This window comes from Podarcis filfolensis (assembly GCF_964270895.1).
Source record: "Podarcis filfolensis genome assembly, chromosome: 2".
NCBI classification, from domain to species: domain Eukaryota; kingdom Metazoa; phylum Chordata; class Lepidosauria; order Squamata; family Lacertidae; genus Podarcis; species Podarcis filfolensis.
Genome location: NC_139605.1, coordinates 103507575 through 103524242, shown reverse-complemented (window position 1 = coordinate 103524242; position 16668 = coordinate 103507575). Strand labels below are relative to the sequence as shown.

The following is a 16668-nucleotide window of genomic DNA, read 5'->3' as shown; positions in this document are numbered from 1 at the left end:
CTCCCAGAAAGCTTTTTTTAGAGAAATCCAGGAGCCTTGTTTTCTTCAGTTGCAACTCTACTGGTGTCATGTAACCGCTAGGCCAGCCCATAATATTTAAGCGGGTTGGACTAGATCAGTGGTTCCCAACCTTTTTTTGGCCATGCTCCACCTAAGCATCTCTAAAATCCTGATGTAGCCCCCCCCATGACATATAGTAATTGTTATTATTCAAAAAGTGAACTCCTATTCACGTGGTGGAAGCCTAAAAGGCCATTCACTGTTAATAACTTATTCTCAAATTGCCCCCCTTAAAAATCAAATCACCCCCTTTAAAAATCAAATTGCCCCCCTGTGGGGTGTGTGCCCCACGTTGGGAACCACAAGCCTAGATAGTTGGCCAGTGTGGTGTAGTGGTTAAGAGCGGTGGACTCGTAATCTGGTGAACTGGGTTTGATTCCCCGCTCCTCCACATGCAGCTGCTGGGTGACCTTGGGCCAGTCACACTTCTCTGAAGTCTCTCAGCCTCACTCACCTCACAGAGTGTTTGTTGTGGGGGAGGAAGGGAAAGGAGAATGTTAACCACTTTGAGACTCCTTCAGGTAGTGATAAAGCGGGATATCAAATCCAAACTCTTCTTGTTGTTCTTTGGGTCTCTTCCAGCTCTACAATTTTTGGTTTTTTTTAGTGTCCAAAGTGGAACAGCAAATGTGCTCCTCCCCTCCCCCTGTTGAGGTACATGAGACCCAAGTCTGGCCAAGTTATTTTGACACTTGAGGCAGACACCCAAAATCAGCTGCTGCCTCACTCTGTCTAATGGCTGGGCCGGGGCTTCTCCTCCAACATCTGTGGCCGCAGGATGGGACTCCTAAACTTGATTCATCTGCCACTGTGATTGGTGCAAGTACAGTGGTACCTTGGTTCTCAAACTTAATCCGTTCCGGGAGTCTGTTCAACTCCCAAAACCGTTCAAAATCCAAGGTCCCAAAATCCACCCAAGCGGAAGCCACGTCAGATATTCGGCTTCCAAAAAACGTTCGCAAACCGGAACACTTACTTCTGGGTTTGCGGCATCTGGGAGCCAATTTGTTCAGGAGCCAAGCCATTCGAGAACGAAGATACCACTGTACGCTCATCATTTGTGAGCGTTTGGATCGTCTCCTTAGTAAAGCCACAGCTTTACTAAGCAGTTAGTGTCATCAGGCAAATGATAATAACAATTAAAGCCACTAATGAGATTAAAAAAAAATAACAATTAAAGCCACTAAAAAATAACAATTAAAGCCACTAATGAGATTTAAAAAAAAAAATCAGTTTGTAAGTAGACCAGGGAAATAAAACCCCAATTGAACAAGAATCATTTCCTGTGTAGTAGCATTTTTGGCTAGCGTTCAACTGGATCTCATTTCAAGCCTGGTTCCTATTGTCACAAATGCACTGAAAAGCCATTGCACAAACCAGAGTAAAATGACCCTGAGAACTAGACCATACAGAGAATTGAGTTTCCTGGCATCACCTTGCCCCCAAGAGGCAAGGAATAGTCACAAAATAGCCCTGCTCAGAAAGCACTGATCATCATCCAGGAAGAGAGATACAGTATTGCAAGTGAGCAATATGTGTCTCAATGAACCGCAGGGGAAGGCAAACGTAGCACTTTGCTGTGTCTGGCTAAAGCTGAGCTCAGAATCTTATTATATACTGCAAGGAAAGCATTATACTCTTCTTCATTCTACTTGTTCGCCAGTGAAGCTGAAATGTGCCTATCTCAATTATTCCCAGATGCAAACCCCCTAGATTTACTAATGTAAAGAAATCATACAGAACCCCACAATCATGCCCCCCTCCCATCCTTTTCCATTTAGCCTGTTTCATTTATTAGTTAGTTGGAAGTTCTTCGCAGGGGGCAGCTTGGCTGGAGTAAAATATTGATGCTCACTTGGCACCAGCCAACAGCCCACTATTGCTAATGAAGTCTCTGTAGGTAGACTTGCTTTGTTACTAAACCTCATGAACGTCTTTAAAAAATAAATACAGTCATACCTCGGGATGAATACACTTCAGGTTAAGCATTTTCGGGTTGCGGTCTGCGGCGACCCAGAAGTAACGGAATGTGTTACTTCTGGGTTTCGCCGCTCACGCGTGCGCAGAGCCAGGGCCTCGGCTGCAGCTCCAATCTGGTGGAACGCTCTGTCACAAGAGACTAGGGCCCTGCGGGACCTGACATCTTTCCGCAGGGCCTGTAAGACAGAGTTGTTCCACCAGGCCTTTGGTCAGGGCGCAGCCTGACTCCCTCCTTTGGCAACCTGCACAGAATTTTGCTTAATGGTTGCCATCAACTTGATTTTAACTAATAATTAATTTTTATAATGAAATATTTTTAAAATGTTGGATTATTTTGATTGTTTGACTATTTGATTGTTGTTAGCTGCCCTGAGCCCGGCTTCGGCTGGGGAGGGCGGGATATAAATAAAATTTATTATTATTATTATTATGCTCAAAATGACATCATGCGCATGCGCGGAAGTGGCGAATCGCAACCCGTGCATGCACAGTCTCAGTCACGTGTTACGTTCACTTCAGGATGCGAACAGGGCTCCGGAACGGATCCGATCACATCCAGAGGTACCACTGTAAATAAATTGCATTATTGTTTGCTCGTGAACTTCTTAAAACATGTTAGGAAATAGCTGGACTTTTCTTATTATTATTATTAAGAAACCCCAGCAAACTGATAAGATTTCTTTTTCTTTTTTATGACTGCTATGTTTTAGCATCTCTGGAACACTTGTCTGCGCTGCAAGTTAGCTCACACCTTTTTCATTTGAGATAGGCTTCTTTCACTTATCATCATCATTTTTTATTTGTATACCGTCTTTCTATCTTACAATACCCAAGGCGGTTTACAAGCTGAAGAATCAAAGAACGTACACCTTATAACAATCTAATCCAATACAAAAATGTGACAATAAAACGTAACTTTAAAATAAGCAACTTATAGCAAAAAAAGTAATATTCATAGAATATTAAATATCAACATCTAAAAATTAAACAGAAATCCACTCTTAACAACAATAATACAGTCATACCTCGGGTTAAAGTCGCTTCAGGTTGAGCGTTTTCAGGTTACACTCCGCAGTGACCCGGAAATAACAGAACACGTTACTTCTGGGTTTCGCCACTCGCGCATGCGCAGACACTCAAAATGACATCACGCGCATGCGCAGAAGTGGCAAATCGCGACCCGCGCATGTGCAGACGTGGGTTGCGTTCTGCTCAGGATGCGAACGGGGCTCCGGAACGGATCCCGTTCGCATCCAGAGGTACCACTGTAAATAAATTCTAAACTATAATCAATAAAACGGCAAGTCACAGTGCATAAAATAGTAGAATATAAACTGAGAAGCAGAGACTGGAGAGTGGGGCAAGCCAGATGGAAGAAGGCCTTGCCTGATGAAATCTCTCCCCTCCCCTTTCACTTACTAAACATTAGCACAATCTCCATTTCTTTTTTAAAAAGAGAGCTTTTCTAATCCTCATGGAACAAGAAAAGGAGGAATTGCAATAATGATGTTCCTGTGCTCTGTATTAGGGCTTTACCATATTCTAGTGACAAAGCTAAAACTACCCTTTCCTTGTTTGCTTGCTATAATATACTTTGCTATTTCAGTGTTCCAATAATCCCAGATTTATGCCTGCAGTCTAGATTTTTTAAACAAATAAAGTAAAAGGAGTCAGCTCCATCATTTGGGGCAATTACAGAAGGTGGTTATAGAACTATTTATGACGTCTGTGCCTTTCTTAAAGTGACATTAGGTTACAGCTTTCGTTTGGGGCAGGGCTTCCCTGTGCCTTTAAAAACAACGAGACAGCTAGAAATCCAGTCTGCTTCCCTATCACAGCATCTTCACGATTACAATAAATGAATGAATAATTCTCCCTAGGCGCACTCTTGCAGACTGTGCCACTGCTAAAAGCACAGGACCACTCCCAGGAGAAACGGTGGCAACCTAAAGGAAATGAATTAGCGACCGGCTTTCAAGAACCGCTAAAAGAAAATGATCTGCTTATAGATCCGAAACCGCGGAATACCAAGCTGTACGGTTGAAGTTTGGGGCAGCGTAAAACGCATTGCCCACGCTCAGGAAACCCAGCCATTGATCTGAGGGCCAGCTAGCAAGTGTGCATTAAAATTTGTCTCAACAGGAGCTACTGCTTATTCCATCAAAACACTTATTGTCAGAAGGAGGCTATATCTGGGGAGGCGGGGTGGGGAGCTGGTTGCTGGTCAGTGTCAGGGAATCAGGGCTGCCAGTCAAAGGTTTCAATCAAACGGTTCTGAAATAAAGCTGGGAGGAAGATCTGGGCATCCGCTGGAGAGGTAGAGCGGGCGCAATCCAACCAGCTTTTTTTGGGGGGGGGGAGCACATTTATATAACATAGAAAATGCGTAAAAGATGCGGGATCTTGGCGTGAAGAGGGCGAGGGGATACAACGTGGGTTTTCATCTTTCTGGTTGCGGGGGGAGTAGCCTGGCTGCCTCCGACTCCACCTGCGAGCAGCTGTCTCTCTCTCTCATATCCGCGCGCCCTTCCCCGCCACCCGCCGTCTATCTTGCCAGACGAGCAAGGGAGGAGGGCGGGGATGGACGAGAAGCGGCTGAAGAGCCGGGAAAGATCGTTAACTGCGAGCCCTTGTCAGGCATGATCCGGATCGACGGAGAATGAGACGGTTCCTCCTCCCTCCCCCGCGCCCCCTCCTCGTCGCTTCTTCCCCAGACAAAAAGCCACACCCAGCCTTGGGGCGTTGGAACAAATGCTCCGAGGGCCTTCCCTACAGGAGGGCGCGCACACCCACCCGCCTTCCTGCGCCCCTCTTGGCTGCAGAAAGGAAGCTGGGAGCGGTTTGCTGGGAGCAGGAGTTGGAGAGAAGGAAGGCGGCACTTTTATTGCGCTTAAGGCTTTGCCGCCTGACCTAGGCGCCCCTGCTTAATCTCTGGGTTTCTCTCTCCTTCCTTTCCCATTTACAAAAAAAAAATAAAATCCCAGTTTATCATTTTTTTGTTCCCACCGGGCCCAACCTCAGCCCCTTTCTTTTCAAGCTCTGGGTTCAGATTTTCCCCTCCACCGCATCCCCTTGCTAAGAAAAAAACCTCCATCCCGGAAGCCGCCTGCGGCGCTTTCTCCTTGGCGAGGGCTCCCCCACCACCCACGCGCGTCTCGCTCTTGCGTAGACTGGGAGGAACAGGGACCCGATCCCAGACTTATTTCCACGTCAGCCGCAGGTTCCCATTGGGCGCTGCGTCCCTCTCGCCAGCTCGCTGCGTAATTTGCCCAGGGCATCTGTGTGACAGGGCAGGTTTGCAACCAAAGACGCTTTTACAGCAGGTCTGCCGCGTAAGGCAACAGCCGAATGCACAATTAGGCGTAGAGAGCCCTCTTCTGCAGGTTTTTCCTTGAATGCGTAATTCTGCTGACCCCTAACATTTTTGCCTGCTCGTCAGCACCGCTGTGGCCCCACTAAGTCCCAAGTTTCCTCCATCTTAATTATATCTAATAAAATATTTTTAATGTATTAAATCTTCTGTGCTCATCAAATGAAAGCAATCGCCAGTTGCCCAGACCTCTCTTTCAAAAATAAAATAAAATACAGTACTTTTTTTTCCAAATTATGGGAATCTCAGCCCAGCGACCTGCTGCTGTTGCCCTTGATTTTGCAGAAATGCGCATCCCGTGGCAACATTATTTCTTTGCATGTTAATGCACGATTGACATTTTGGGCTGCACCGTCCTGAGCGGGGAGAGGGCAGTACTTAAATGTTTAAAATCATGCAAAATTCAGATGCTCCTCTGGTACTGCACCCCCCCCCCCGCGCCCCGCCCCGCCTCGCGCGCTATGGCGCATGGAAGAGAGTAACTGTTTGGTCTCTTTGTCTGGAGGATGCGAGGCGACTTTGGATGCTGAGGAGAGGCGGGGTGTGGGGAGAGATTACCTCATCCTATGCGCCCTGAGCCAATGGCTTTTCTCCTCCCCTGGTTTCTCCAGGCAGATTGGGGGTGTCTCGACCAACCGCAAAAAGCCTTCGCCCGTCCCCATGGTGACGAGGTTGTATATAGGGAGCCGCGTTGCCCTGTGTGCTACAGGTTCTCTTACATCGACCTCCTAAGAGTCGCGCTGTAAGAAAGCAAAAACCCTCCTCGGCTCCCGTTTGATTTCTCGAAGCTCGGCAACCAAGAGGCAGATATGGTAAGCGCCAGCGCCTCTCGGCTGCGGGGGGGGGGGTTTCAGAGGAGGAGGGGGGTGGGACAAAGCACAGGCAATCCTGGCAGCATTTCTCCTGGCCCGCCCCAAGCCAGTGCTGCTTTCTTCCCCATCTTTCCCTTGGCTCTTCTGGGCATGCTTTGTCCCTGCGCCTCTGCGGGGGCTCTTTTTCTTCCATCGGCTCGCTGCTGCTGCTGCCGAGCTGTGGAAATGCAGAGAGGCTGCTGGTTCCTCCTTCTCCCTTCCTCTCTGCAAAAAAAAAAAGGGGGGGGAGGACGAGCTGTTGTTCTCCAAGGCGGCGGCAGCAGCAGCAGTGCATCCTCGAAGCCTGACGCAATGGCTTCCCCTTGGCTGGGAAAGGCGAGGCAAGGGTGGTTTCCTGCCTGCGTAGCGCTGCTGGCTGCGGGCTTGCGTCTCCATCTCCAGACCTTCCCAGCTGCGGATGCGCATAGGAGGGAGGAGGAGGAGGAGGCGGCAGTGTCAGCGGGGAAGCAGCGGTACCAGCCCCAAGCAAGCCTGTGCTTTAACCCGAATGCAGGGGCGCAAATGGAGCCATCTCTGCAATTCAAAGCTGCTCTCCTGACTCGGAAGGAAGTGGGGTGGAAGTCGAGGGGGGGTGTTATTTCACAGGATGTAAACCTGATTAGACTTGGGGTTATCAGTGATTATAAAATTAAAACCCCTTTTTAAAAAAAGAATCCAAGCAAACAAGGCGTACTAAATGCAGCGGCGTAGCACGGGTTGCAGGCGCTCGGGGTAGGGCACGTGTTGCGCCCCCTGATGGACTGGGCTGCTGGGGTGGGTGGGAGGGCGCGCCTGCCCACTAGACCAACCCGCCTGCCGCCACGCCTCAGCTGCGTTGCGGGGGCACCTGATTGCGCCCCTTCAAAAATGTGGGGCCACGGACCACCACCCCCCCTGCCCGCCCACGCTACGCCTCTGCCAATGTTATGGGGTTGAAGCTTCAGGATTCCACACACCCCCTTGGAAGTAAACGTGATTCAGTAGCAAACAAAAGCAATAGGTTTCCATCTGAAACAAAATACTCAGCATGATTGATTTCTGCGCCACTAGCGATTCCGCAAGGGGGCAAAAGTTAGCACCAGTGCAGCAGTCGTGGGTCCTGGGGGGCGGCTTATACCGAAGCTTTCTTGTCTTCTGCTGCAATCCTGCGCTCTAGGAAGAAATGCTAGCGGCAGGGGAGCTTGCTTCTGAGCAGAAAAGCATGCATAGGCTGGGGGGGGGATCGCCACCAGTTCAGGAGTTGTCAGCTCTGCCGATTTCTTGTGCGCAGAGGGGATCATCTTGGCAGAAGCCACGCCTTTGCATCGCTCCAAGAGATTCCGCATAAAGAGCAGCATTGTTAAGCGAGGAATTTGTGTTAAGGATGGGGGAGCAGCCGGGAAGAGGGGGTGGGGGAGGGCAGGGCTGGGGACCCACCGAGAATCACGTCGGTTTAAGTGGCAGCTCCTTCCGTCTCCCCCCTCCCCCACCCAGCCCACAGATTGGTCTGAAGGCAGAAGGCGATGGCTGAGACAGCAGACAAAGAACGTGGCTCCTCTGGCAGATGTGACCAGAATAATTATTGAGAGACAATAATGCTGGAGGGCGGCTTAACTGCACTGGTTGCCGTTTTCGAAAAGCACCCTCGCCGTTGTGCTGTTGCAGATAGCTTCCTGCTCTGGAACGACTCTTTCGCTGCCCCTGAAACTTTCCCAATATAATAAAAAGATACTGGGACTTTAAAAAAAACAAACACACGCATCATCCTAAATTTTCATGGGAAGAACAGACAGCAACATGCCCTCCTTGGCAAGAGATAGGAGGTTTGTCTTCTGGTCCAGACACCCCCCATTGATTTATTTCATTCCCAAGCATGTTCTCAGCCGGGGTCAGAGAAGGGAAAATTGGCAAAACGGTATAATGAGATCATGCTGGAAATAGACTCGGCTGTGTTAATCCATCACAGAACGCAGGCTCCAGCAGTCAGCGTGGGCGTAGTCAGCAAAAATAATTCACTAGAATGGGTGTACCTAATGCAGAAGAATACCCAGTATTCCTGGACAGGGTGTGGCATTTCTTGGTGTTCCCTATGGGCTAAGGAATAAATCACCTCAAATGACTAAATGTCCCTGACAGCAGTGGAGACAATACCTGGGATTGGGCACGTTGTGCTTGCAAAGTGGAGGGAGGAAAAGACCGATGATAAACCCAAGGATTCAAAGGACTTGGGTCTTCTGAAAATTCAGGCATTCGCTATGTGCCATGTAAGGTTGAGCATTCTTGGATAATACGTCTCCAAATCTCCATGAGCAACAAAGTTGGATAGTGAATTCACTGGGATTCATAGCATCCAAGGAACAATAGGATGGGTGTGGCACCCTTGCCTCATTAACAGGTGTGCTACTAGAGCATTTAAATTTCACTGGATTCTCTTCAAGGGGATTAAGGTGGCTCTCTCACACTGTTTTTTAGTTCCCATTTGAACAAGGGTTTTTGAACAATGGGCTAGCACCTGCTGCACAATTTTTGGCTTTTGTATATATAAATAACTTTTATTAAATTTTCTGTTTTACACTTTAAAATACTCATTTAAACATCCTTAAAATATCAGTGACTTCCCTTCTTCTCTTCCCATGGTTCATTTTGCATATCAAAAATCCCTGCATATTTTACAAAAAGGAAACCATTCAGTATTCCATTATTCCATCCATCAAAACTTATATACACTGTTGAATTTATCTTAATGCTTCCAACGTTTTCAAATGCACACAATTCCCCCCCATGTATTCAATAAATATTTTCCAATCTTCTCTAAACGTATGTTCTTCTTGTTCTCTTTATCTGTATGTTAAGACTGCAAGCTGCCCATACTCTTGTCAGCTGAAGTTGCCATTCTTCTTTATCACAATTATTGGCTTTGTCATTCGCTGACCTTTGCTTTTCACCTTGTACGCATCTCCCACAAAACTGGTTGCCTGTGTTTCTTCTATCGATGTCCAGTTGACAGGACTGAGGTAGCAATTACAGGTGTAGCTTATGAGCAGAATCCTAAATAGCAGGATTCTTAAAAGAGCACCCAAAAGCAAATCCCAATTAATACATATAGGTGCTTCTTCTTCACCTTTAGCGTGAGTGCATCTCCATCCACGTTGGCCAAGCCGGAGTCCAGATTGGCAATGCCTGCTGGGAGCTCTACTGTCTTGAACATGGCATCCAGCCTGATGGGCAGATGCCCAGCGACAAGACCATTGGGGGAGGAGACGACTCCTTCAACACTTTCTTCAGTGAGACGGGAGCTGGCAAGCACGTGCCCAGGGCCGTCTTTGTGGACTTGGAACCAACTGTGATTGGTGAGCAAACAAGGCACTTCTAACAGTTTTCTAGCTATGTTTGTGTCTCCAGGAGGGATGCCAGAGGTCTTGATGCTTCCACTTGCTTCTCTCCACAGATGAGGTGCGCACTGGCACCTACCGCCAGCTCTTCCACCCCGAGCAGCTCATCACTGGCAAGGAGGATGCCGCCAACAATTATGCCAGGGGCCACTACACCATTGGCAAGGAGATCATTGACCTGGTCCTCGACAGGATACGGAAACTGGTAAACATGCTTTGTCTAATGGAAGATTTGTGAAGGATAGAAAACGGTGCAACATGATCGTATGTTGCTGTTTTGCTTATGGCCATATAACAAATATCAGTAGTTAAAAGAAGATCAACATTGATATTAGCTACTAGGTTAGTATTGAAAATGCGGATATACATTAATTATTCTAATGTTAGGGGTTACAAAGTTAGCTTGACATTGGAGTTACACTGAAGATCAAGCTAACCTACTTGAAGAGAATATGTATACCGTAAATCATCCTAATAAGTTTATGGGGAAATGGATGTTTCTTGTAATGCTTTTGAACAGGAACTAAACTATTATTATTTTTAAATTCCATTTTGCAAAATTCTAAATATGCTCACTGGCCCAAAAAGCCTGGCGACACAGAATGTCATGAACTAGATCGATACACGTTCACTTTAAGAAGCTACATAAGTAGACAGTCCTTTCTCATCTAAACAGAATGGAGAGAGAAAATAATTTTTTATTTACATTAGCATCAATTTATCCCAACAGGCCGACCAATGCACAGGTCTCCAGGGCTTCCTGGTCTTCCACAGTTTTGGTGGGGGCACTGGTTCTGGGTTCACCTCCTTGCTGATGGAGCGCCTGTCCGTTGACTACGGCAAGAAGTCCAAGCTGGAGTTCTCCATCTACCCAGCTCCCCAAGTCTCCACAGCGGTCGTCGAGCCCTACAACTCCATCCTGACCACCCACACCACCCTGGAGCACTCCGACTGCGCCTTCATGGTAGACAACGAGGCCATCTATGACATTTGCCGCAGGAATCTTGACATTGAGCGCCCCACTTACACCAACCTAAACAGGTTGATAGGTCAGATTGTGTCCTCCATTACAGCCTCCCTGCGATTTGATGGTGCCCTGAATGTAGATCTGACAGAATTCCAGACCAATCTGGTGCCCTATCCCCGAATCCACTTCCCCCTGGCCACCTACGCCCCGGTCATCTCAGCTGAGAAAGCTTACCATGAACAGCTTTCTGTAGCAGAGATCACCAACGCTTGCTTTGAGCCAGCCAACCAGATGGTGAAATGTGACCCTCGTCACGGTAAATACATGGCCTGCTGCCTGTTGTACCGTGGGGACGTTGTCCCCAAAGACGTCAACGCTGCTATTGCCACCATCAAGACCAAACGTACCATCCAGTTTGTGGACTGGTGCCCCACTGGTTTCAAAGTTGGCATCAACTACCAGCCCCCCACGGTGGTCCCCGGGGGCGACCTGGCCAAAGTGCAGCGTGCCGTCTGCATGCTGAGCAACACCACAGCCATTGCTGAGGCCTGGGCTCGCCTGGACCACAAGTTTGACCTGATGTATGCCAAGCGTGCCTTTGTCCACTGGTACGTTGGGGAAGGGATGGAGGAAGGCGAGTTCTCGGAGGCCCGGGAGGACATGGCTGCCCTAGAGAAGGATTACGAAGAAGTGGGTGTGGATTCTGTCGAAGGGGAGGGTGAAGAGGAAGGAGAGGAATACTAAAGCAAAATGTCACAATGGTGCTGCTCTTACAGGGAAATTAAAGCTATTTAACAACATTCAAGTTTTGGTCTGATCAGTTAATTTATGTAGCCGTGTTCAGAAACCTTTGTTTGCCCTACAATAACTGATCTGTGCTCTAAAACATGAAGGTTTTTATTACAAGCCCAAGCCATTTAATGTTGTGGGTTTGAGAATAAAAGGCATTCCCTGTCCTAGAAGATTTGTGTCTTTGTCTTTATTCTTAATACATGCAATATTTATTTTTTGAAAAATATGATATTGGGAATTGATTCGGGGCACATTCCTATCCAGTGTTACCTCTGTTTTCAAATGTAATCCGTTCTGGAAGACCATTCGACTTCTGAAATGTTCAAAAACCAAAGCTTTTACTTGTGGAAAACTCAATATGGAAGCCACCTAGAACGTTTGACTTCCAAAAAGTGTTCCAAAACCGAAGCAGTTACTTCTGGGTTTTCGGCATTCTAAAACCGAAACGTTCGACTTCTGAGACTTTTGAAAACCGAGGTACCACTGTATTTGCAATATACTAGCCCTAGGTGTACTCTACGATTATGCTGGCCTAAAGGCTGCCTTGTCCAATGAATGATGAGCCCGGGAGCAGAGAGGGAGACACCCGCAGTTTGAAACCACCAGAATTGCACACAGGAAAAGCAAACCTGCCTTAGTCCTTGTCACTTCAAACAACACAGCTTTCTAGCTTCGCTTCTTCACTGCCTCACCCCTGCCTGTTTCTGCCACACTTGTATTGAGGGTATCCAACATGGTGCTCACTGCATATATTACCAATTACAATTCCCATAAGTCAGGGTCTCCAGCTGTTTTTGGACTACACATCCCATCATCCCTGACTACAGGCCCTGCTAGCTAGAGATATAATGGGAGGTGCAGTCCAACAACAGCTGGAGACCCAAGTTTGCAAAGCCCTGCTGTAAGCTTTGATCATTGGTTATTCTGAGTGGGACTGATGGGAGTCAAACAATAGCTGGCAAGTACTATGTTCGCTGGGGTTGGGTGGCGCTGTGGGTTAAACCACAGAGCCTAGGACTTACTGATCAGAAGGTCAGTGGTTCAAATCCCCGTGATGGGGTGAGCTCCCGTTTCTCGGTCCCTGCTCCTGCCAACCTAGCAGTTCGAAAGTACGTCAAAGTGCAAGTAGATAAATAGGTACCACTCCAGCGGGAAGGTAAATGGCATTTCCATGCACTGCTCTGGTTCTCCAGAAGCGGCTTAGTCATGCTGGCCACATGACCCAGAAGCTGTATACCAGCTCCCTCGGCCAATAAAGCGAGATGAGCGCCGCAACCCCAGAGTCGATCACGACTGGACCTAATGGTCAGGGGTCCCTTTACCCTTTACCTTACTATGTTTGCTACCCCTGAATAGCAGCTTCTGCAACTTGGACATACTACAGCGGTATGTAAAGTCAGGGGACCAGAAAACCCCCATATTCTACCACCAGCCCATAATTTGAGCACTGCTAGTGCAGGGGAATGATCCAAAGTTTTTCTTACAGCCAAAAGGTAAAGGGACCCCTGACCATTAGGTCCAGTCGTGACCGACTCAGCCAAAGCTTAGCTTAATTTATTTTATTAAGATCTGTTTAGGATGCCTTTCATCCTACTATCATTCAGGGTGCTCAACCTCAGAAGGCTACCGCAAAGCACTTGCAGTTTATCTCCCGTGTCATCACAGATGCAAACACAGACGATTCCTATCTGGGGGTGTTTTTACTTTTAAAGGTTATTTGCCTAGCTACAATTCTGGAAAATGCTCACCCTGGTGTGTAATTCCCATTGAATTCAGTAGGCCTTCCTTCCCACTGGACATGTATGGGATTGTAATGTGTTCTGCATTTTAAAACAAACAAACAAAACCTACCATTTCTGCTCCTCTGACACAGAAGGGAACAAATGTTTTAAATAAATAATGAAAAGGAAGTAAGAAGCAGAGTGAAATTGGAGATGGGGAAAGCTGAGAAGAGTGAGCATGCCATGAGAGAATAAACTCACATGTGCTGTGAAAATGTCCAGCCCAAAGATCTACACCAAGTCAACATGCCTCAAATAAAAAGAGATGTCAAAAAGAGGAAAACTGTTTTCAGTATAATAATAAGAATACTACTACTACTACTACTACTACTACTACTACTACTAATAATAATAATAATAATTTGTTATTGTTATTATTTATACCCGCCCATTGCACTCTGGGCAGCTCCCAACAGAATATTTAAAACATGATAAAACATCAAACATTAAAAACTTCCCTAAACAGGGCTGCCTTTTATGTCTTTTTCAAAAACAATAATTACAAGAGAGTGTTTTTTTTAAAAAAGCATGCTATAAGTTAAAGTTAGGGATATTATATGATACTTCCAAATAGCAAACTTACCCCCATTAGCTTTGGTGATATGGCTTTATTTGTGGCAGATAAATACTTCATTATTTGCTCTCAGGCGTGTGTAGATTCCTAGCATGTTTTCCAAAAAGTATTGTAAAACGATGCTAGCGTAGACTGGTATTGCTACACATTTCAACACATTTATTCACGTAGAGATGGCTTTAAATGCAATGCCATCCCTAGGGATATATGAAGCTGCCTAACACCAAGTCATATTACCCACACTGGCTGGCAGGAACTTCTCCAGGGTTTCAGACAGGAGGTTTTCCAGCCCTACCTGCAGATTGTGGGACACGGGTGGTGCTGTGGGTTAAACCACAGAGCCTAGGACTTGACGATCAGAAGGTCAGCGGTTCGAATCCCTGCGATGGGGTGAGCTCCCATTGCTCGGTCCCTGCTCCTGCCAACCTAGCAGTTCGAAAACACGTCAAAATGCAAGTAAATAGGTCCGCTCCAGCGGGAAGGTAAACGGCGTTTCCGTGCGCTGCTCTGGTTCGCCAGAAGCGGCTTAGTCATGCTGGCCACATGACCCAGAAGCTGTACACCGACTCCCTCGGCCAACAAAGCGAGATGAGCGCCACAACCCCAGGGTCGGCCACGACTGGACCTAATGGTTAGGGGTCCCTTTACCTTTACCTGCAGGTGGTGGGATTTGAACCTGGGACCTTTAGCATGTAAGGCATGTGTTCTGCTACTAAGCTATGGCCCTTCCCAACCCCACATGTCACAAGCAGACTGGGATAATGGGGCTGTGCTAAAAATCCTTGAGCTTATGTGGAACGTTTTTTAAACAATGATGCGACCATGCTCATTATTGCTATTAACTTTGGTTGATGAAGTGACATCACTCACTGGAGATGACCATATGACAGTTCTGCCTTTTGCATGGGTAAATACAAATATTACCCCCAAACTAGTATCAAATCACACCATTTTTATTTATTTATTTATTGAGAGGGAGGATTGCTAATTCTTTGTGAACAGATGGGCACAATGTAAATAAATATAATAATACTGGCCTGTCCTTACAGTGATGTTGCAATGATATATATGAAGTGCTTTGAGCATTCAAGAGAAAAGACAATATAAATGAGTATATTGGGGGATGCCGCCCAATTCTCAGAAAACTTGTGTTTAGCAATATATGGAAACATGGCTGCTGGGACTGCGGTGCTGAATGCGGAGACAGTGAACAGTGAAGAAGCTCAGCATGTTGGCGAGAAAGGATTTTATGTATCTAACAAGGCATACTGTAGCATCCATTCAGGAGCAGAGGACTACAAGTGTTTAATAAAGGGACTATTGTTACGTTAAATATACAGTATATGTTCATTTTACAGGACCACATTCTTTCTTTGTTTATAAGCATGTATATACCCAAAGCAGCATAGACCTGGCCTCTCAAGTGCCCAAGTGTGTCCTCTTTGGTGCATATCAGTTTACCATACACAATATTTTATTTGGACCCTGATTCAGTGATGTGGAAAGCAACTAAATTAGGCTTGGACCATTGTGGAGGCTGCTTGCTTCACCACAGATCTAAATCAGAACCTCATTTGGGGGGAAGAACCTGAATTTTCTTGTCTTGCCGTTCACTGTTATGGGGAAATTTAAAACTGGCTGCAACTCCTTTACCTTTTGATAGGACTGGATGAAATTTGCAAACCCTTGTGCAGATAAAGCCCACTCAGTTTAAAACAAATAGGTTCAAGTGTTTGGATATTTGGGGCGTCTTTAACATTTTTATTTACCATATTGGCCTGAATATAAGCTGCACCCGAATATAAGCCACACCTTTAAAATTGGGGGGGGGGATACTTGAATATAAGCCGCTCCATTCCTCTTGCCACGCTCATGTTGCTGTTTGCCTCACGCTCCTGGCTGTATACCATAAGGTCACAAATATAAGTCACACTTTAACTTTTCATGATCAGAATTTTGGGGGAAAGCGAGGCTTATATTCAGGCCAATATGGTATTTATTTTAAAGGGAATGTCTATAACAGAAGCCGATAATATTTGCAAGCATGAATGAATACTGGAGTGAGTAGTGATGTCAGCATGTCCTGGTAAGCAAATCTTGGTAAGGATCTACGTAAGATTTTTGTCTGATCTGAAAGGGTTATTCTTATGCCCTTGTATTTTCCAGTTACCAAGGAACTATCACAAAAGGCAAATAAACAAAGCAAAGGTACAATTTTCCTGCAGCGTGTCTTGCTACTAGATTCTGAAATGGACACAAACTCCAGACTCTAACAGTGAGTCATACAGCCTTAACTGAATCTTCCTAGTCCCTCTCAAGAACCAGAGAAACTTATGTTTGAGGTGATAGTGTTACCAACAACATGTGATGATGCTAATATTTCTTTGGCATTTCATTAGACTGGGAACATCTGGAGAGGAGAAAGGAACCGTCTTCAAATCAAAAGCACTCCAGTTCTTTGCCTTCATTACAGATTTGGCATCACATGTCAGGATGAGTAATCCTAGTTTCTTCCTTTTCTTTAGGAAGATTTCTTTCCTACCTAAAGGCAGTGCTAGCATGCACAGTAAGCACCCAAAACATGCAGAATTTGTGAGAAGTGTGCAGGCTGCAGGCAGGAAGTAGAAAAAATGAGAATCATCTCCTGCCTTCTTTGTGCCTGTAGTTTGCACCAATTCCCACTACTGACATTTTTAATGGAGGTTCAGCACAAAGGAATAGCCGAATGCAAAATCCAGTTGGGTTGGAGGACAGAATTCCTCTCCTACTGTAGATATTAATATTGCACAGCATGAAGCAATTGGATGCATAAAAAACATCTCCTTTGGAAATAAAAATTGTCCAGACCCATAAATATTATTCAAAGCCTTTCTAACTAGAACGTCTTCGAAACAGGTACAAAACAATCAATGATACATCCAG

The 16668-nt window shown here is 46.2% G+C and overlaps 2 protein-coding genes across 3 annotated transcripts in view; both read left to right on the top strand.

The window, feature by feature from the left end:
- LOC310755627 (tubulin alpha-1A chain) overlaps positions 1–11561 on the top strand; it is an 89275-nt gene extending 77714 nt beyond the window's left edge. Inside the window, exons 1-4 of one of the 2 annotated variants that reach the window (XM_083598847.1) lie at positions 5869–6222; positions 9368–9590; positions 9689–9837; positions 10363–11561. In XM_083598847.1, the coding sequence (XP_083454973.1) occupies positions 6220–6222; positions 9368–9590; positions 9689–9837; positions 10363–11343 (1356 nt within the window). In that variant the 5' untranslated portion in view covers positions 5869–6219 and the 3' untranslated portion in view covers positions 11344–11561. Of the gene's footprint in view, positions 1–5868; positions 6223–9367; positions 9591–9688; positions 9838–10362 lie in introns of those variants that run through there. The other variant, XM_083598848.1, reaches the window with a different exon arrangement.
- Positions 1–16668, top strand: part of LOC310755626 (tubulin alpha-1B chain) — a 109033-nt gene that overhangs the window by 77764 nt on the left and 14601 nt on the right. The gene's annotated exons all lie outside the window — the stretch shown is intronic.